A 22,299-nucleotide genomic window follows, 5' to 3' on the forward strand; every position below is an offset into this window, starting at 1 on the left:
CAGAGTACAGCACACACCACTGTGAAGAGTAAACAAACCTAGATGTAGCACTGTGCCATTATAGAGCAAGAAGGTTCTACATGTTGTCGAGGTCCTCTCCCTCTGATGACGTGTGGTGGTAGATCAGGTGACGGCTGCCCAAGAGTCGGAGGCTCAATATCTCTCTGATATACTCTCTCCTAGACGGCATTGGTGCTGGCATTCTATAAATCTAAACTCTTTTCTTATGTCCGTATTTTAATGCACACACACCATCTGATCAAAGTTATCGCCACACATATTAGTGGGCATTAATACCACGTGGAACCCAAAATTTTCAGGACTTGTGCTGCCACCTGGAAAGTAGGAATAGTAGACCTTTGCACTGCTAGGTGGTGAGAGCTGCATATCTGGTGAGTCGGTGTGCGGAGTGGCATTCAGCTGGGGGGTCATGTTTCGTGTCCACAGTGATTTCTGTAATACTGTGTTTGGTGTGTAGCAGTTTTATGATGGATCCGCGAACAGAACAGCATGTGTGTATCAAATTCTGTGCAAATCTCGGGGAAAAGTGCTATGGAGACCCTTGCAGTGATTCAACAAGTGTTTGGGGGACAGAGCAAGAGCCATACACGTGTGTTTGAGTGGCATGCTTGGTTCCTGGAAGGTCTGTTGCTGAACTTGAACAGTTGGTTCGTGCGGATCGACATCGAATCATTCAAGACCTTGCGGATGAAGGGTATTGCTTATGGGTCACATCAACAAATGTTGACTGATGAATTAGGCATGCATCGTGTCTCCACAAAATTTGTGCCAAGGATCTCGACTGCCGATCAGAAGGCACAGCATGTCGAAGTGTGCACGGACCTTCGTCAGATGATCCAACCTTCTTGTCACGGGTTATCAGTGGCTATGAGAGCTGGATTTACAGTTATGACCCAGAGACAAAGCAACAATCAATTCAGTGGACGAGCCCAGGTTGTGCGAGACCCAAAAAAGTGAGACGGGTGAATAGCAAAGTGAAGAGCATGATCTTGGTTTTCTTTGATACCAAGAGATTTGTGCACAAAAGAATTCGCGCGACCCAACCAAACAGTGAATTCCACATACTACTGTGACATTTTGCGACAGCTCTATGGAAACGGGCGACGACGGCCCGAACTTTGGCATTAAGGGAACTGCTGCTGCATCATGACAATGTGCCCTGTCACATGTCCTTGATCACCAGGACCTTTTTGACAAAAAGTAATATGGTGGTAGTACCCCACCCATCATACTCTCCAGATTTGGTACCTTGCGACTTCGCACTACCGTATTTACTCGAATCTAAGCCACACTTTTTTCCGGTTTTTGTAATCCAAAAAACCGCCTGCGGCTTAGAATCGAGTGCAAAGTAAGCGGAAGTTCTGAAAATTGTTGGTAGGTGCCACCACAACTAACACTACACAGGCATGCTTTGCAGGCACAAAGATAAATACTGGCGCCAAAACCTCTGCGTCAGTAAAAAGAGAGAGAGAGAGAGAGAGAGAGAGAGAGAGAGAGAGAGAGAGAAAGGGAGGTGGAAAACGAGCTTTTTTTTCTCTGCCCCGAGTTTCGACCACTGCATTTTCATACATTATCAAACGAAGTAAATACAAATTCTCTATTGTTCATCTTCGAATGTAGCAGCATTTCAATGTACTATGAAAATCCGACTGGCAAGACTATTATGGATGTTTGCCAATAAGGCCAACTCTATGTTCTGAATTTTTTCCTACCTATTAGAAGAGATGGTTGCTAATAGGAACTCTCATGAACTGTGAATCACATGCAGTAGGCCTATTCTCTTCACCATAAGAATAATATGAATATAAACATTTTGCCATGTATTCTTTCATGTTTTCTGCTATCTCATTTAAATCCTGTCTGCCTAATAAACTACAAAACTAGAGTGAGACAACAGCAAATGCAGAAGACTATACATATCATGTCATGTTTATATTCATATTATTCTTAAGCCTAATAGTGAGACAGTCAGAAATGAAGCATGACAATTGACTAGATTTTTAAATCTAAGATGACTCTAATTTCTGTGCAGAATGTAATGTACTAAAGAGGCATCTACAAAGATTTTCAAACAGAGAAAATTTTTCACTAAACTCGCATTCAGAACATCTGCTATCATACACAGTGTATTATTTGGTTCTTGTTGATCATTATCAAAGAAAGCAGCAGTGTAAGTAACATGAAATAGCAGTCTCTTGCCATTGTTTCGCTAATGAGACGATTCCTCTCTTCTCTTCTTTCTTTTTTAAAATTGTAAGCGGCGGTAGCGCGCACAAAAGCAAGCCATACCACGAGCGGCGACAGGCCATAAACACTCATTATCAGAATGCGACAAACAATGCATGACACAATACAGTAATGCATTTTCAGCTTAGAGTGACGTAAACACCTATAACAAAGAGAACGGCCCGTATCAGATCAAAGAAAAATAAGCAATTGATTCAAACCAGACGAAGCGCGTGAAAAAGGAAGTGTACCCATAAATACGGGTGGAGTGCCTGGTGCATAGCAATGGCTACCTGGTAAAACTTAACTGCTAACCTTACGACTCGAACCAAACTACTGTAGCTGTATCGTCATTCTTTTACCTAAATTGTGCTTCGTATTACATTTGACCAACTTTTTTTCGATTTGGAGGTGCGGTCTAAAACTTTTCTCTCCCCTTGAATTTCGAGTCTCATTTTTCAAGTGCGGCTTAGATTTGATTAAATACGGTATTCCCGAAACTGAAACCAAAGTTGAAAGGCCGTCGGTTCGACACACTAGGGAGGATTCGAGAAGCATCTCTGGCGGTAAACACCCTCAAAGAACAGGACTTCGAGAAAATGTTTGACCTGTGGCAGAAGCACTGGGACCGGTGTGTACGTGCAGATGGGAACTACTTCGAGGGTGACGGTGACCATTAGTCCAAAGGTAAGGTTTTCAACAGATGGCAGCACCAGTTCTCTGAAAATTTTGGACAGCACCTCGTATATTGGGTGTGTCCGCCCTTCAGCTTTGTGATTGTTTCATTTCTGCTGGGGACACTTTCAGTGAGGTATCTGGATGTACGTGGAGGAATGACAGCCCATTATTCTGCACTAGTTAAGTAGGTAGTGATGCTGGACACTGGGGTCTGGGGCGAAATTGATTTTCTAACTCATAGTGAAGGTGCTCTGCTGCATTCATTTCGGGACTAGGCAGTCCAGTCTACTTCAGAAATGTTGTGGACCACCAACTGTTGCTTCACAGATGGTCCTTTTGTGGCGTAGTGCATTGTCATGCTAATACAACCAATCATCGTCTCCCCAATCTGTTCCCCTACAGCACACACTACACATTACTGTAAAATGTGTTCGTATCCTTCCACATTTAGTGTTTTCTTAAGTGCAGTAACGGGACCACTCCCTAACCTTGAAAAAAAGTGCCGTACTGTACCAGTACCTCATGTGCACTTTACTGTTGTCATTACACATACGGCAGGTAATGTTCTCTCTGGGTGTAGCATGATTCATCACTCCTTTCCATTTGTCTGCTGTCTAGTGCCTTTGCTGTCTACAGCATCCCAAGTGTCGCTTAGTGCTAACTAGAGAAATATATGGTTTATGAGGAGTTGCTCAACCAATATACTTCACAGTGTTTAACTCCCCACATGCTGTCATTATTCTAGCGGGCTGGTAGCACCTCGGGAACTCGCAGGGGACCTCTTCTGCTGATTTCATGCAGTTTGTTTATTACCCACCCTCTGCACTTCTTGATTGTCCCAGTCTTTCAGTACATGATGTGTACCTGATCTTGGTTTAGCTGTTGTTGTTCCTTCCCATTTGCACCAGACCACCACACCGCCAACAGCTGACTGGATTTGTTACTCAGGTGACATCCGATGACTAGTCCATGTCCAAAGTTAACAGAGCTCTCCTGACCGGCTCATTTTGCTGCTACTGCTGCTCTACTAACAGTGCAATACTCCTTGACTTCTTCCATGCTGGCAGGTCTGCCTCTTGTGACAACATGGTGGCCAATTTTGCATTACATAGGGACGTATGGATACTTCTGACCAGATAGTGTAAATTGTTGATTTCTAGTATATATGTTCTAAAATTAGCTGGATACTTCCCATCAACACCAACCTATCCGAACTCCGGAGATGGGAACTCGCCCTTCAGTATATCATCTCTTCTCGATATCCGCCAGGCCTCAACCTCCGCTAATTTCAAGTTAACGCCGCTCGTGCCTCACCTGTCTTTCAACAACTTCTTTGCCTCTGTACTTCCGCCTTGACTGACATCTCTGCCCGAACTCTTTGCCTTTACAAATGTCTGCTTGTGTCTGTGTATGTGCGGATGGGTATGTGTGTGTGTGTGTGTGTGTGTGTGTGTGCGAGTGTACACCTGTCCTTTTTTTCCCCCTAAGGTAAGTCTTTCCGCTCCCAGGATTGGAATGACTCCTTACCCTCTCCCTTAAAACCGTCAGTTGCGAAAGCTAGAAATTCTGTGTGTGTGTGTGTGTGTGTGTGTGTGTGTGTTGTTTATTGTGCCTGTCTACCAGCACTTTCTCGCTTGGTAATTCTTGGAATCTTTGTTTTTAATATAATTTTAAGTATTTAAATCTGGAACTTTGTTAAAAATCTAAGAAATCAAATACTATGAATACGTACAGTTTAATATCCTGAAAACAGTGCTTATCTTAGTGACTAGTCACAGTTCCTTTTTAAATGGCAGCATATGAAACAAAAAGTTTCAAGTAATCCCCAGCATGCGTGTGTCTACTGCTTACTGTGCAATCATTACTTTGCAAATGGTTTTCCCAACAAAAATCAGTGTTTTTGTGTGATAAGTCTCGTATAGTATTACTTTTTTTTGACAACATATATAGTTCTAAAAAATTGACTCCAGGCCATTTTTGCTCTAATGTTTGTTTTTAGTCTCATTGTATCAGGTCTACTTTCAAACTTGTTATGAAAGTATTCTTCCATTCTATGTCAGAATTTTTCTCCTCAGTCAGCACAACGTCATCACCAAAGTAGTGTCATATATATGTGAACCACAAACATGAATTCCTCCTCTATTTTTCAAATTAAAGGATCACAGGATTTACTATACGAGTGTGGACAATAATTTGGTGAAATGTAATCTCAATTCCAGACTCCTCTCTCAATGCTAAATTCCCCACCAGCACAATGAAGACTGGTGCATGCTGTAGCAGTATTGTGCATAATTTTTAGTATGCTAATACTGGTTGAATCGATGCTGGTTTTCTCAAGGTCTGGCAGAACAGATTTCACAAAAAACTTCCCTGAAAAATGTGTGAACTGGTAGTTCATACTCACATGAATGAACAAAGTAAGAGCATACGGACTGTCAGACCAATTGTGTGATTGGATTGAAGAGTTCCTAGATAACAGAATGCAGCATGTTATATATAAATGACCTGGTGGATGACATTGGAAGTTCACTGAGGCTTTTTGCGGATGATGCTGTGGTGTATCGAGAGGTTGTAACAATAGAAAATTGTACTGAAATGCAGGAGGATCTGCAGCGCATTGACGCGTGGTGCAGGGAATGGTAATTGAATCTCAAGTAGACAAGTGTAATGTGTTGCGAATACACTGAAAGAAAGATCCCTTATCATTTAGCTACAAAATAGCAGGTCAGCAACTGTGAGCAGTTAATTCCATAAATTATCTGGGAGTGCGCATTAGGAGTGATTTAAAATGGAATGATCATATCAAATTAATCGTCGGTAAAGCAGATGCCAGACTGAGATTCATTGGAAGAATCCTAAGGAAATGCAGTCCGTAAACAAAGGAAGTAGGCTACAGTACGCTTGTTTGCCCGTTGCTCGAATACTGCTCTGCAGTGTGGGATCCGTACCAGATAGGGTTGATAGAAGAGACAGAGAAGATCCAACGGAGAGCAGCGCGCTTCGGTACAGGATCATTTAGTAATCGCGAAAGCGTTACGGAGATGATAGATAAACTCCAGTGGAAGACTGTGCAGGAGAGACGCTCTGTAGCTCGGTACGGGCTTTTGTTAAAGTTTTTGGTACCATTATTTTACATAATGGTATATTTTTTCTGAATTTAATTATAAGGCTATATAGGAGAAGAAAAGATGTAAAAACCATTGCCATTTCGTATATGGAACTTTTTTAAGTCCATATACTGTAGCTGCAGCATGCATCATACTGCAGTTCTGACAGACACCTGGCCATCTGTGTGTGATGTCATCAGGTTGTGTACAGGGCTGTACTCCAGATGCTGTTGGATGTGTCTTCCATTCACTTTTATAACAGCTTGAACTCTGCTGGGGACAATTCAGTGAGGTTTCTGATTGTCTGTACAGGAATAGCAGTTAATTCTTCCTCAAGAGCCGAAACCAGAGAACGTAGTGATTTAGGGTGCTAGAATCTGGAGTGTGTTCCAGTGGGTTCAGTTTGGAAAACTAGGAGGGAAGTCTATTTCAGGAATGTTATTGTCCACAAACCATTGTCTCTCTGATGTTGCTTGTGACAGGGTGCATTGTCATGCTGTCTCAGACCTGTTCTTCTACTGCATGCAGTATGCAGTGCTGTAAAATGTGTTCAAATCTACATCTACATCTACATAGATACTCTATAAGCCACCTTGTAGTGCGTGGCAGAGGGTACCTTGTACCACTACTTGTCGTTTCCTTTCCTGTTCCACTCACAATAGAGTGAGGAAGAAATGCCTCCGTACAAGCCCTAATTTCTCTTACCTTTGTGGTCCTTGCATGCACTGTATGTTGATGGCAGTAGACTCGTTCGGCAGTCAGTTTCGAGTGCCGCTTCTATACCTTTTCTCAATAATTTTCCTCAAAAAGAACATTGCCGTCCCTCCATGGATTCCCATTTGAGTTCCCGAAGCATCTTCATAACACTTATTTGTTGTTCGAATCTACTGGTAACAAATCTAGCAGCCCACCTCTGAACTGTCTCGATGTCCTCCCGCAATCCGATCTGGCACGGATGCCAAATACTCGAAAATTACTCGAGAAGAGGCTGCACCATTCTTTCCTAAAATTCTCCAAATGAACCGAAGTCAACCATTCATGTTCCCTACCACAGTTCTCACATGCTTGTTCCACCTTGTATCACGTGGCAGCATTACTACCAGACATTTAAACAAACTGACTGACTGTCAAGCAGGCTAGCAATACTGTATCCAAACATTACAGGTGTGATCTCCTTACTCATCTGCATTAACTTAAAGAAACTGATGTTATAGTCGAATAAGGTATAAAATACACTATTTGGATAACAATCTTTTATAGTAATATCTTAAGTTTTCCATAAGAAAATCATTCTAAACTTCAATTACAATAATGTCTCATATTACTTTAATTAGGTAATTAATTACAATATGGATTTGGATACTAATATGTAATGGTGGCATTGAACTCGTGCTTTATCCAATCACATACATAAAGTGCTCAAACGAGACTTCAAATTATGTTGTTGCTGTGGTCTTCAGTCCTGAGACTGGTTTGATGCAGCTTTCCATGCTACTCTATCCTGTGCAAGCTTCTTCATCTCCCAGTACTTACTGCAGCCTACATCCTTCTGAATCTGCTTAATGTATTCATCTCTTGGTCTCCGTCTAAGATTTTTACCCTCCACGCTGCCTCAGAACATGTCCTACCAACCGATCCCTTATTCTCGTCAAGTTGTGCCACAAACTCCTCCCCAATCCTATTCAATGCCTCCTCATTAGTTATGTGATCTACCCATCTAATCTTCAACATTCTTCTGTAGCACCACATTTCAAAAGCTTCTATTCACTTCTTGTCAAAACTATTTATCGTCCATGTTTTACTTCCACACATGGCTACACTCCATACAAATACTTTCAGAAATGACTTCCTGACACTTAAATCTATACTCGTTGTTAAGAAATTTCTCTTCTTCAGAAACGCTTTCCTTGCCATTGCCAGTCTACATTTTATATCCTCTCTACTTTGCCCATCATCAGTTATTTTGCTCCCCAAATAGCAAAACTCCTTTAATACTTTAAGTGTCTCATTTTCTAATCGAATTCCCTCAGCATAACCTGACTTAATTCGACTGCATTCTATTATCCTCATTTTGCTTTTGTTGACGTTCATCTTATACCCTCCTTTCAAGACACTGTCCATTCCGTTCAACTGCTCTTCCAAGTCCTTTGCAGCCTCTGACAGAATTACAATGTCATCGGCGAACCTAAAAGTTTTTATTTCTTCTCCACAGATTGTAATACCTACTCCAAATTTTTCTTTTGTTTCATTTACTGCTTGCTCAATATACAGATTGAATAACATCAGGGACAGGCTACAACCCTGTCTCACTCCCTTCACAACCGCTGCTTCCATTTCATGTCCCTCGACTCTTATAACTGCCATCTGCTTTCTGTACAAATTGTAAATAGCCTTTCGCTCCCTGTATTTTACCCCTGCCACCTTCAGAATTTGAAAGAGAGTATTCTAGTCAACATTGTCAAAAGCTTTCCCTAAGTCTACAAATGCCTAGAAACTTAGGTTTGCCTTTCCTTAATCTTTCTTCATCATACCAATTGGAAATTTCCTCTAAGTTGTCTTGTATCTTTCTACAGTCACTGAACTTGAACACACTAGAATACACCATGGCATTATCAGAAACAACCACAGATTGCTGCCCGCCAAATCATGTATGTATGTATATAGAGAACAGCAGACATTTCTCTGGGACACTCCTTGTCTCTGATGAACGCTTACTGTCATATCCTTCTGCATTTAGTGTTTTCGTAAGCACAGTAAGGGGACCACGCCATAACCACAGGAATTCTCCAGTCCTGTAACTCTCTCTCTTGTGTACTTCACTGTTGGCACCACGCATGGTGGCAAGTAACATTCTCCAGGTATTCGCCGAATTCAAATCCTTCCATCGGATTGCCACACAGCTTGGTATAAAACTTCAGGCAGATTAAAACTGTGTGCCAGACCGAGACTGCCAGTATCTCGTGTCTCCTACCTTCCAAACTTCGCAGAGGAGCTTCTGGTGCAGAAATAGACTGTGCAGCATAATCTCCCAGAGTGAGTGCATGGACCACCTGCAGTGTGCGTCATTTACACAAAAGTGTTTATGCAGGATTTTGGAAATGACTGTGGGATCTGAAGCTCACAACTCGATCTCTGTGGGATCCACTGGAACGCTACTCAAATGTGATGGACATTTTTCTCTGACACAGAAGGCCACCTTTTGCCTTTGCAAAGGCAGTCCTTATTGTCAAACTGTTCATACCATGCATAAATGGAGACTCTCACTGGTGGCTCCCAGCAAAAGTGTGTGTGAAGTACCCATCAGACAACAGTTGCTGACTCTCATATTGCCAACTGAACTAACTATTCTCTTCTGGTATGGTTGCCTTTTTTACTCTTGCTTTCTGGTGGTAACAGCCTGCAACAAAAGAAACACCCATACATTAAAAAAAATCCAGAGATACCCAGTAACACCTTAAGGTTTGAAGAAAATGAGTTTTAATGTTCCAGTGCATTAATTTTTTGGAACTGTAAAATTCTTTTGTGCTCATCCCATATGTTCAGAAGGAATCCTGAGTCCAGCCCCATTTCTCGAGTAATGGGAGAACCAAATTCTCAAAAGACATCTTTCTCAGACAAAATCAAAGAGGTATTTTTCCCTGCAAAGTAGTACCCTTAGCTAGAAACTCCCCAGGATGGAGCTAACTCAAGCTGACGATTTCCAGCATCGTACCCAGGGTTGGCCGGGGTCCTCTGGTTTGGAGTCGAGTGGAGAATCTAAACCAGAGGCTACGTCGACTCTGTGACGAAAATGGTTGTAGATTCCTCGACCTATGCTATGGGGTGGAAGGTTGTAGGATGCCCCTTGATAGATCAGGGGTGCACTACACACAGGAAGCAGCTACATGGGTAGCAATGTACGTGCGGCATGCACTTGGTGTCTTTTAGATTAGGTTCTTCCCCACAGGAAACAAACCATTGTCTGAAAAATTACCAGTTTATGACACTGATGTGAATGTGACAATTGTAAAAATTGTTAGTTCACCTTAACAGTTCCTTCCAAGGGATTTAAATATGCTAAATCTCACGTTAGTAGATTGTTGAAGTGTCTGTAGCAAGATACCAGAGTTACTCTCCGAAATAAACTGTAGAAATGCCAATATTGTATTAGGTACCGAAAGCTGGTTGAAACCACACATAAATAGCAGTGAAATTTGAACTCTGATTAGACAATGTTTAGTAAGGACAGGACTGATGCTACGGGAGATGGTGTGTTCATTGCAGTTAAAAGCTGTATAAACATAGTTGAGATCGATATTGGGTCAGACTGTGAAATAGTCTGGATAAAGCTGTCAACCAGACAAGGAGTGACCATCGTATTAGGATGTTTTTATAGACCTCTAGCATTCGCAACAAACGTCACAGAACATTTCAGGGAAAGTCCTGAGTACATAGGAAATAAATATCCAGATTATCCATTAGTTATAGGTGGAGACTTAAATCTGGCGTCCATTAACTGGGAAAATTACACGTTTATCACAGGGGGCAGAAGCAAAGACTCATATGAAGTTATTCTAGGAGCACTCTCAACATACAGCCTTGAGATATTGGTTAGAAAACCAACTCGAGATGGAAACATATTAGATATCTTGGGGACAAACAGACCTTTTGAGGAAGTTAATCTAGGAGAAGGTATTAGTGACCATAATATCATTGTGGCTGCTACGTCAGTGGAAGTTTTTTTTTTAAAAAAAAAAGCAAAGCGTTTCCTTGTTTTGGAAAGCAAATAAGTGTCATTAATGAATATCTTCATAGTCAGCTCCAAGCATGCACTGCAGGACACAAAGATATTGAGCATCTTTGGTTGGAATTTAAAGGTGTTGTCCACCACATGCTAGAGAAACATGTGAGTAGCAAAAATATAGGAGAGGGAAAGGATCCACCTTGGTTCAATAAACATATTAGGAAGTTGCTGAGAAAGCAGAGAATTTTGCATAGTCACTTTAAATGTAGTCACTGGCTCACTGACAAACAGAAATTATGCGAAATGAAAGCAACTGTCAAAACATCATTGAGAGATTCTTTTAATGAATTTGAAAGCAATATTTTATCTGCAGATTCTAAAAATGACACCAAAAAATTTTGGTTGTTCGTAACATCTATGAATGCTACAAATAATTCATTACCTTATCTTGCTGACAGTACAGGTAATGTAACAGATGATGATAAACAGAAGGCTGAAATTCTAAGTCTAGTTTTCAAAAACTCGTTTACGGTAGAGCAATGCAGCACCATTCCCCCTTTCAGTTGTCGAACAAATGCAAGGATGGCTGACATAATGTTTAGTGTGTCTGGGATTGTAAAACAGTTAAGATCCTCAGACGCCATGAAGGCATCTGGCCCAAACGGTATCCCCATAAGATTTTGTGTTGACTATACTACAAATATAGCACCACTGTTATCCATCACATATCAGAGATAATTGGAACAGCGGAAAGTTCCACAGGACTGGAAGAAGGCCCAGGTCATAGCAATCTATAAAAAGAGTAGAAAATCAGATGAACATAATTTCCAGCCAATTTCACTGACACCGATTTGTTGTAGAATTGTGGAACATATTTTGTGTTAAGACATAACGACCTTTCTAGACTCTGAGAATCTCATCTGCAGAAACCAGCACGGGTTTAGGAAACAGCGGTCATGCAAGACACAGCTGGTCCTCTTTGTGCATGATATACAACAGGCTCTAGATACCGCCTCCCAGGTTGATGCCATATTCCTAGACTTTTGAAAGGCGTTGGACTGAGTTCCGCACATTCACTTGCTCCAAAAAGTGCACGCTTACGGTCTATCCGAAGACATATGCAGTTTGATAGAAAGTTTTCTAACAGACAGAGAGCAGTATGTTGTCCTGAATGGGGAGACTTCAACAGAAACAAGCATGACATCAGGTGTGCCCCAGGGCAGCATAATAGGTCTGCTAATTTTAACGATTTACACAAACGATTTGGTTGATAGTATTGACAGCAGCTTCAGACTGTTTGCCGATAATGCTGTAGTCTACAGGAAAGTAGTTATCGCACAAAAGTTGTGAACAAATCAGCGAGGATTTGCAGAAAATAAATGCATGGTGTAATGACTGGCTATTATCTCTCAGTATTAGTAAGTGTAAGCTACTGCGTATAACAAAGCAAAAATCCCCATTAATGTACAAGTACAAAATAAATGCCCGGTCTTTGGAAGCGGTAACATCTGTCAAGTATCTGGGTGTTACTATTCAAAATGATCTCGAATGGAACAATCAGATTACACCAGTAACGGGTAAGGCGAACTTTAGATTGCGGTTTATTGGTAGAATCCTGAAGCGATGCAGTCCATCAACAAAGGAAATAGCTTATAATTCTTTAATTCGTCCAGTGCTGGATTATTGTTCCTCTGTATGGGACCCTTACCAGTTGGGTCTGACTCGAGATTGAGGAGGTCCAAAGAAGAGAGGCAAGATTACTGACTGGTACATTTAGCCATTGCGAAAGCATTACAAATCTCGTAGAAAGTTTGAAGTGGGACACACTTGCAGATAGATGGCACACTAAACAGAAGTGGCTGCTCACTAAATTTCAAAATCTGATCTTCGCTGAGGATGTAGAGCATATATTATTACCAACAACTTTCATATCGCACAATGGTCACCATTCAAAGATAAGGGAAATTAGAGCTCGTACTGAGGCGTTCAGACAGTCATTTTCCCTTACGCGATCCATGAGTGGAACAGAATGGAGGAAATATTACTTTGGCGTGAATTGTACCCTCCGCTACACAGTGCTTGGTGGCTAGCGGAGTATATATGTAATTGTTCTGTTCAAGTTAATGATATGAATATAATAGAGGGAACCGCCCCCGGTGTAAAACCTATCCCATGCACCCTCCCACCACCACCTACTCCAGTCCTGTAACCCGGAAGGTGTACACGATCAAAGGCAGAGCCATGTGTGAAAGCACCCACGTGATTTACCAACTGACCTGCCTACACTGTGAAGCTTTCTATGTGGGAATGACCAGCAACAAACTGTCCGTTCGCATGAATGGACACAGGCAGACAGTGTTTGTTGGTAATGAGGATCACCCTGTGGCTAAACATGCCTCGGTGCACGGCCAGCACATCTTGCCACAGTGTTACACCGTCCGGGTCATCTGGATACTTCCCACTAACACCAACCTGTCAGAACTCCAGAGATGGGAACTTGTCCTTCATTATATCCTCTCTTCTCGTTATCCGCCAGGCCTCAATCTCCGCTAATTTCAAGTTTCCACCGCTCATACCTCATGTGTCTTTCAACATCATCTTTGCCTCTGTACTTCCGCCTCGACTGACATCTCTGGCCAAGCTCTTTGCCTTCACAAATGTCTGCTTGTGTGTGTGTGTGTGTGTGTGTGTGTGTGTGTGTGTGTGCACGCGCGCGCATGCGCAAGTGTATACCTGTCCTTTTTCCCCCCTAAGGTAAGTCTTTCCGCTCCCGGGATTGGAATGACTCCTTACCCTCTCCCTTAAAACCCACATCCTTTCATTTTCTCTCTCCTTCCCTCTTTCCTGATGAAGCAACCGTTAGTTGTGAAAGCTTGAATTTTGTGTGTATGTTTGTGTTTAAATTCAAAATTAACAGCCTCAGTTGCGGAGTTACCTAGATTTACCTAGGTTTCAATTGGGATAACCCTACCTTCTTCAGAATTACACTTACTAATGTTTGTCCATAATGGACATTGTCAAACTAAATATACAAATACACCAAGTGTTGTCATATTTTAAAAACTTAACTGAAGCTGCTTCAGCCCCACTTCCCGACCGCGATGCGGCAGCCACGAGTGTTGTACTGGAACTGACAGTACAACACTTGTGGCTGCCGCATCGCGGTCGGGAAGTGGAGCTGAGGCAGCTTCAGTTAAGTTTTTAAAATATGACGACACTTGGTGTATTTGTATTTTTAGTTTGACAATGTCCATTATGGACAAACATTAGTAAGTGTAATTCTGAAGAAGGTTGGGTTATCCCAATTGAAACCTAGGTAACTCCGCAACTGAGGCTGTTAATTTTGAATTTAATATTTATACAGTTGCTGACAGGGCTGCGAAATGCTGAAAGTATTGAGGTTTGTGTTTGTTTGTGTGTCTATCGACCTGCCAGCACTTTTGTTTGGTAAGTCACATCATCTTTGTTTTTAGATATATTTTTCCCACGTGGAATGTTTCCCACGTGTAGTACAGATGTAGATGTAGATTGCAACAATTCATGTCGAATGTTACTTAAACTTAAGTTTCTTCTGCCTGGTCCATTGTTGAATTAATGTGGAATTTTGATGTTTAATGATATTTTATTCGCATTTATTGACATCCGAACTTCACACTCGTCATGTAAACAAAACACAGACTTCGCAAATCTCTTTGACTTCCAAACAAACTATCTACCAGGCTCAACAACAACTGACAACAACACTAACACACAGCCTCGTTGTTTTCCCTTACATAGAATTTTTAACAATTGTTCACAAAATTTTCCATTATTAATTTTGTACAATTTCTATGTTACAGTTAAAATTTACAAAATGTAAGGAAACTGATGCTATAGCCAAATAAGGTATAAAATACACTATTTGGATAACAATCTTTTATAGTAATATCTTAAGTTTTCCATAAGAAAATCATTCTGAACTTTAATTACAATAATGTCTCATGTTATTTTAATTATGTAATTAATTACAGTATGGATTTGGATACTAATATTTAATGGTGAAATTGACTCATGCTTTATCCAATCACATACATAAAGTACTCAAACGAGACTTTAAATTATGTTGTTGTTGTGGTATTCAGTCCTGAGACTGGTTTGATGCAGCTCTCCATGCTACTCTATCCTGTGCAAGCTTCTTCATCTCACTGCAGCCTACATCCTTATGAATTTGCTTAGTGTATTCATGTCTTGGTCTCCATCTACAATTTTTATCCTCCACGCTGTCCCCCCAATACGAAATTGGAGATCCCTTGATGCATCGGAACATATCCTACCAACCAAGCCCTTCTTCTAGTCAAGTTGTGCCACAAGCACCTCTTCTCTCCAATTCTGTTCAATACCTTCTCATTAGTTACGTGATCTACCCATCTAATCTTCAGCATTCTTTTGTAGCACCACATTTCGAAAGCTTCTATTCCCTTCTTGTCTAAACTATATATCATCCATGTTTTACTTCCACACATGGCTACACTCCATACAAATACTTTCAGAAATGACTTCCTGACACTTAAATCTGTACTCGTTGTTAAGAAATTTCTCTTCTTCAGAAACGCTTTCCTTGCCATTGCCAGTCTAAATTTTATATCCTCTCTACTTTGACCATCATCAGTTATTTTGCTCCCCAAATAGCAAAACTCCTTTACTACTTTAAGTGTCTCAATTCCTAATCTAATTCCCTCAGCATCACCCGACTTAATTCGACTACATTCCATTATCCTCATTTTGCTTTTGTTGCTGTTAATCTTATATCCTCCTTTCAAGACACTCTCCATTCCGTTCCACTGCTCTTCCAAGTCCTTTGCTGTCTCTGACAGAATTACTATGTCATCAGCAAACCTCTCTTCTCCATGGATTTTAATTCCTACTCCGAATTTTTCTTTTGTTTCCTTTACTGCTTGCTCAATATATAACATCGGGGAGAGGCTACAATCCTGTCTCACTCCCTTCCCAACCACTGATTCCCCTTCATGCCCCTCGACTCTTATAACTACCATCTGGTTTCTGTACAAATTGTAAATAGCCTTTAGCTCCCTGTATTTTACCTCTGCCACCTTTAGAATTCGAAAGAGAGTATTCCAGTCAACATTGTCAAAAGCTTTCTCTAAGTCTACACATGCTAGAAATGTAGGTTTGCCTTTCCTTAATCTATCTTTTAAGATAAGTTGTAGGGTCAGTATTACCTCACGTGTTCCAATATTTCTTTGGAATCCAAACTGATCTTCCCCGAGGTCGGCTTCTACCAGTTTTTCCATTCGCCTGTAAAGAATTCACTGTGACTCATTAAACTGATAGTTCGGTAATTTTCACATCTGTCACCACCTGATTTCTTTGGGATTGAAAATATTGTATTCTTCTTGGAGTCTGAGGGTATTTCGCTTGTCTCATATATCTTGCTCACCAGATGGTAGAGTTTTGTCAGGACTGGCTCTCCCAACGCTGTCAGTAGTTCTAATGGAATGTTGTCTACTCCCGGGGCCTTTTTTCGACTTAGGCCTTTCAGTGCACTGTCAAACTCTTCACGCAGTATCATATCTCCCATTTTATCTTCATCTGCATCCTCTCCCATTTCCATTATACTGTCTTCAAGTACATAACCCTTGTATAGACCCTCTATATACTCCTTCCACTTTTCTGCTTTCCCTTCTTTGCTTATAACTGGGTTTCTATCTGAGCTCTTGTCATTCATACAAGTGGTTCTCTTTTCTCCAAAGATCTCTTTAATTTTCCTATAGGCAGTACTATCTTACCCCCAGTGAGATAAGCATCTACACCCTTACATTTGTTCTCTAACCATCCCTGCTTAGCCATTTTGCAATTCCTGTCAATCTCATTTTTGAGACATTTGTATTCCTTTTTGCCTGCTTCATTTACTGTGTTTTTATATTTTCTCCTTTCATCAGTTAAATTCAGTACTTCTTCTGTTACCCAAGGATTTCTACTAGCTCTCACCTTTTTACATACTTGATCCTCTGCTGTCTTCACTACTTCATCCCTCAGAGCTACCCATTCTTCTTCTACTGAATTTCTTTCCCCCATTCCTATCAGTTGTTCCCTTATGCTCTCCCCGAAACTCTGTACAACCTCTGGTTTAGTCAGTTTATCCATGTCCTATCCCCTAAAGTTCCCACCTTTTTGCAGTTTCTTCAGTTTTAATCTACAGTTCATAACCAATAGATTGTGGTCAGAGTCCACATATGCCCCTGGAAATGCCTTACAATTTAAAACTTGGTTCCTCAATCTCTATCTTACCATTGTATGATGTATCTGATACTTTCTAGTATCTTCAGGTTTCTCCCACGTATACAACTTTCTTTCATGATTCTTGAACCAGGTGTTAGCTATGATTAAGTTAGCTCTGTGCAAAATTCTACCAGGCGATTTCCTCTTTCATTCCTTACCCCAATCCATATTCACCTACTAGGTTTCCTTCTCTCCCTTTTCCTTCTGTCGAATTCCAATCACCCATGACTATTAAATTTTCGTCTCCCTTCACTGCCAGAATAATTTCTTTTATCTCATCATACATTTCTTCAATTTCTTCGTCATCTGCAGAGCTAGTTGGCATATAAACTTGTATTACTGTAGTAGGCATGGGCTTCGTATCTATCTTGGCCACTATAATAAGTTCACTGTGCTGTTTGTAGTAGCTTACCTGCATTCCTAATTTCCTATTCATTATTAAACCTACTCCTGCATTACCCCTATTTGATTTTGTGTTTCTAACCCTGTATTCACCTGACCAAAAGTCTTGTTCCTCCTGCCACTGAACTTCACTAGTTCCCACTATATCTAACTTTAACTTATCCATTTCCCTTTTTAAATTTTCTAACCTACCTGTCCGGTTAAGGGATCTGGCATTCCACGCTCCGATCCGTAGAGCGCCAGTTTTCTTTCTCCTGAAAACGACATCCTTCTGAGTAGTCCCCGCCTGGAGATCCGAATGGGGGACTATTTTACCTCCGGAATATTTTACCCAAGAGGAGGCCATCATCCTTAAACCATACAGTAAAACTGCATGCCCTCGGGAAAAATTACAGCTTTAGTTTCCCCCTTGCCTTCAGCCGCTCACAGTAGCAGCACAGAAGGCTGTTTTGGTTAGTGTTACAAGGCCAGATCAGTCAATCATCCAGATCGTTGCCCCTGCAACTACTGAAAAGGGTGCTTGCTGCCCCTCTTCAGGAACCACACGTTTGTCTGGCCTCTCAACAGATACCCCTCCGTTGTGGTTGCACCTACGGTATGGCTATCTGTATCGTTGAGGCTCGCAAGCCTCCCCACCAATGGCAAGGTCCATGGTTCATGTGTGGGCTTTAAATTATATAAATCGGGAAACTGTGCAATGTAAACAAGTGAATGGCCAATCAGAAAAGCGTTTCTAAAGAGTATTAATTGCAGAACAGGACTTAAAAATAGGTAACAAATGAAAATACATTGTTAGCTTCTAACCTTCAACCCACTTTACAAGATAATGAGGTGCTCTGTGTTAACTTGTCACTTGATTCTAATTACGGTAATTAGAGGTGCCGATCACATATGCCAACACTTTCACAACAATTTATTACATTTTGCTTTTTATTTATTCCTTCAATTTGTCAATGAATCATTTAATTTATCATTTGTACATAATTTTGTTAATGACAACAATCTCTTGATAAAGATTACAATGTATGTTTTTCCATAACCTTCTATTTGGTTTCACAATGAATATCAAGTATTATTAGCAAATTGATCAGAATGATATACATATAGACACACATACTATGTTTTCACAAAATATTCAGATTTCTAGCAAATTGAGTCAAATGACACTTGTGTGTGTATCTCTATAATGTCCTAGGAAGCACCAAATTGTCCGATGATTATCCGGATATATATAAAGAAGTTGTAGGTGGTATCAGACATTTCCAATGACTTTTGAGGAAGGCGTTATCGTTATAAGATGTAGTAACTGAGCTTTTCTGCCCTACAGTGCTGCATTGACCTTCAGAAGAACGTGCTCCGCATCGGTACGACGGGAACGGAGACGCCGTTTCTGCCCGAGTCTGAGTTGCCAGAGTGTGCCCGGCTCTCCGGGCCCGGGGAGAACATGTCGGCAGAGTCGTTGGGGCGGTCCATTTGTGAGGCAGAGGATCGTGAGCTGGCGCGCGCCCTACAGGATTCGGAGGCCTCCGCCATGGCGCACCGTAGTGAGTGTGAATCTACTCTGCTCTGGATTCTGTTTACCTGGCTTTATGTTACCTAGTGCCACAGTTGGGTTTTTTGCATGGAGCATAACTTTGTCTCTCACTATGTTGTTGGAATTTTACAAGGTTGTCTTAAGGTACCCTTTTCCCATACAGTAAAATGTACTTGGAAAGTGTTCAAACACACACACACACACACACACTCTCTCTCTCTCTCTCTCTCTCTCTCTCTCTCTCTCTCTCTCTCTCTCTCTCTCTCTCTCTCTCTCACACACACACACACACACTCACACACACTCACACACTCTAATGTTCAGAAATTCTTCTAAGGCTCAAAAGGTCTTCTCAAGCAGATGAAATATTATTTGATGTTTGAAGTTTATTTTTCTTTTCTATTAAATCGTTTACATCACTGGGTTTGTGATCAAAGATCTTTATAGCTGAGCGCATCACCCTTTCTCTGCCACATTAAATCTGTGTGGTGAATAGTGCAAACCATTTCTCTTTCTAGTGCTATGTTTATGAATGTTACTATTGTTTTCAAACTGCGAGTAATTGTTGACGAGTAACTTCGTAAGGTAGCAAATGCACTACGAGGGTATTATCATTATGCCAGACTGTCTATAAAGAACTGTCTACAAGAGACTCTTGGAGGAGGGGGTGGGGGGGATGCCACACATTATCCTTATTAAACACTCTTGTGTACAATAAACTCGTATCTTCCACAGTGGAAAGTGACCCCAGAATATCTTGCCATAAGACGCTGGTGAATGAAAATACAAAGCTTTTCCAAGATCTGCTATTGTCTGTTACACAAAACTTGCAGGGCTTACAAGGGGAGGTCCCCAGATCTGAAATCAACTTTCTGAAACAGTCTGTGCAGTGGTGTAAGTGAGGTCCCAGGTAGCCTACCCTGCAGCCATTCATTGTAGTGGGCCCTCATTCTCAAATAATCATCAAAAAATAATTTCACATAATGGTCTATAGCTTTATAAATAAAAGTGTCATGTAGAGTGGTGGTACAGTGTAGTGTTAGAGATACATTCCTGATGTGCAGAGGGTTGTCGGTTTGGATCCTATTAGGTGCTTTGATTTTTTTGTTAAATTTTTATAAAAATGTCTGTGATCATTATTTTTATTGAGTCTAGGTATATTGGCTGTGTGATGATGTCAGAAATATATTTTTTGTTTCAAGATGTACATTTTGTTTTGTGGTAACTGTAATACAAACAGTTAAAATGTAAATTTTTGTTGCATTATGGAGAAAGAACACAGATGAAGATTTAAATAAAAGAAGGGATTATAAATAAAAAGAGATTGAAACAAACTGAGGAATAGCACAATGACTGTAGTGACATGGGTGAAGAGAAGAAATGTTATAATTGAAGAAATAAAATAAAATACAAAAAAATCAGGAAAATCACATGGGCAGAGGTTCTAAATTAGAAAAGAGTGACAAGAAGAAATAAATGAGAGCAAAGGAAAAGGTCAATAAAATGATTAAAATGCTGCTACAAATAATTAGACATTAAAAAATTGCATTTAAAGAAGTTATTTCATAAAAATTAATGATCAAAGTCATTTTTATAAAAATTTAGAACTCCACATAAAACACATTTTTTTCATTGATTACTCACAAATGAGGGCCTACTGTGATGAAGAAGTGGTTGCAGTGTTTGATACCAGGGAACGTAACCTACACCAACATTTAGATGATTGAAAAAGCCAATTCCAGCTTTGGGTACTGCCCCTTGTTAGTTGTTCTGATTCTTATCTTACCTAATAATTTAGAATTTCGTGCTTCACATATTGATTTACCATCATTTATTATGTCTGCTGGTTTGGTCAGACCTTGTTCAGTAATGAATAACATGTATTGTGTTTTATTGAAATTCAGTTACAGTCCATTTGCAGGGAACCAGTTTTTAATCTTCAAGAAACTATTGTTTACATTTTCGACTGTTCAAGTTAACTTCTGTAGGCTTGGAATGAGATTTTCACTCTGCAGCGGAGTGTGCGCTGATATGAAACTTCCTGGCAGATTAAAACTGTGTGCCCGACCGAGACTCGAACTCAGGACCTTTGCCTTTTGCGGGCAAGTGCTCTACCATCTGAGCTACCGAAGCACAACTCACGCCCGGTCCTCACAGCTTCACTTCTGCCAGTATCTCGTCTCCTACCTTCCAAACTTTACAGAAGCTCTCCTGCGAACCTGACAGAAGTGAAGCTGTGAGGACCGAGCGTGAGTCGTGCTTCGGTAGCTCAGATGGTAGAGCACTTGCTTGCGAAAGGCAAAGGTCCTGAGTTCGAGTTTCGCTCTGGCCCACAGTTTTAATCTGCCAGGAAGTTTCTGAAGGCTTGATTATAGTGCTTGCATCATCAGCAAAGACAACTATTTCTACTTCTTGGACATATGATAGCAGGTCATTTACACTTTATAAAAACAAGAGCAGCACCATGGTATATCTCTAATAATTATTCTCCATTCTGAAGATTACCATGTCCACTGACCTGAGAAGTGATTCTCAAGGAAACCTTAACTTCCGTGGGGAAATGAGGTAGTGATGCACAACATGAATTGAACTTCAGGATGTTTGCTACAAAATGACACATCTACTAATTCTGTAAGTTATCTCAATAATTTTTTTATATCATTCCAAAATTGTAAACTGCTTTTTGACTCACCCTTTGTATTCTCCTTCACTATCTGAGACAATCTGCTAATGCTGGGGTAACTTTTGATTCCGTGACTGTAGAAATTATGTAGTTTTTGCACAAAGAACTCATCGAGCCATGTTCGGAGCACATTTTCATCCAGAAAGGAAGTTCCTCTAAGGTTGCTTGATAGAGACTGAAAAAGGTGAAAATCTGATGGAGCAAGACCAGATAAATAAATTGGGTGCAGAATGACTTCCCAATCCAATTCCTATATACTGTTTTTTGTCAGGTGTTATCATGGAGTAACATCGCTTCAAATAATCTTCTTGGTTGGTGTTCTTGGATTGCATCTGCAAGACGACTTAGTTGTTGACAGTAAATGTCAGCAGTGATGGTAACATCTCAAGGAAGTAATTTGTAGTACACCACACCATCACAGCTGTACCAGATTGATAACATTGTTTTTTGTGGATGTGCGTAGGTCTTTGTATGGGAAGTTGCTGCTCTGTTTGGGCTCAACCATTCTTTTCTGTTCTTTATGTTAGCATAAAGACAGCATTTCTCATCATCAGTAACAATACAGCATAGGAATACTCAGTCTTGTTCATGAGCCAGTTGATGATGAGCAAGCAGAGATGCACTTGTGGCCATCTGCTGATTTTTG

At 40.7% G+C, this 22,299-nt stretch overlaps 1 protein-coding gene across 3 annotated transcripts in view; it reads left to right on the forward strand.

The window, feature by feature from the left end:
- The window catches only part of LOC126295148 (protein DDI1 homolog 2-like), a 127,197-nt gene that overhangs the window by 72,403 nt on the left and 32,495 nt on the right, over positions 1–22,299 (forward strand). For all 3 annotated transcript variants that reach the window (XM_049987436.1, XM_049987435.1, XM_049987437.1), the window contains exon 6: positions 18,764–18,980. In XM_049987436.1, the coding sequence (XP_049843393.1) occupies positions 18,764–18,980 (217 nt within the window). The remainder of the gene's footprint in view (positions 1–18,763; positions 18,981–22,299) is intronic.

Source organism: Schistocerca gregaria, chromosome 11, assembly GCF_023897955.1.
Source record: "Schistocerca gregaria isolate iqSchGreg1 chromosome 11, iqSchGreg1.2, whole genome shotgun sequence".
NCBI lineage: Eukaryota > Metazoa > Arthropoda > Insecta > Orthoptera > Acrididae > Schistocerca > Schistocerca gregaria.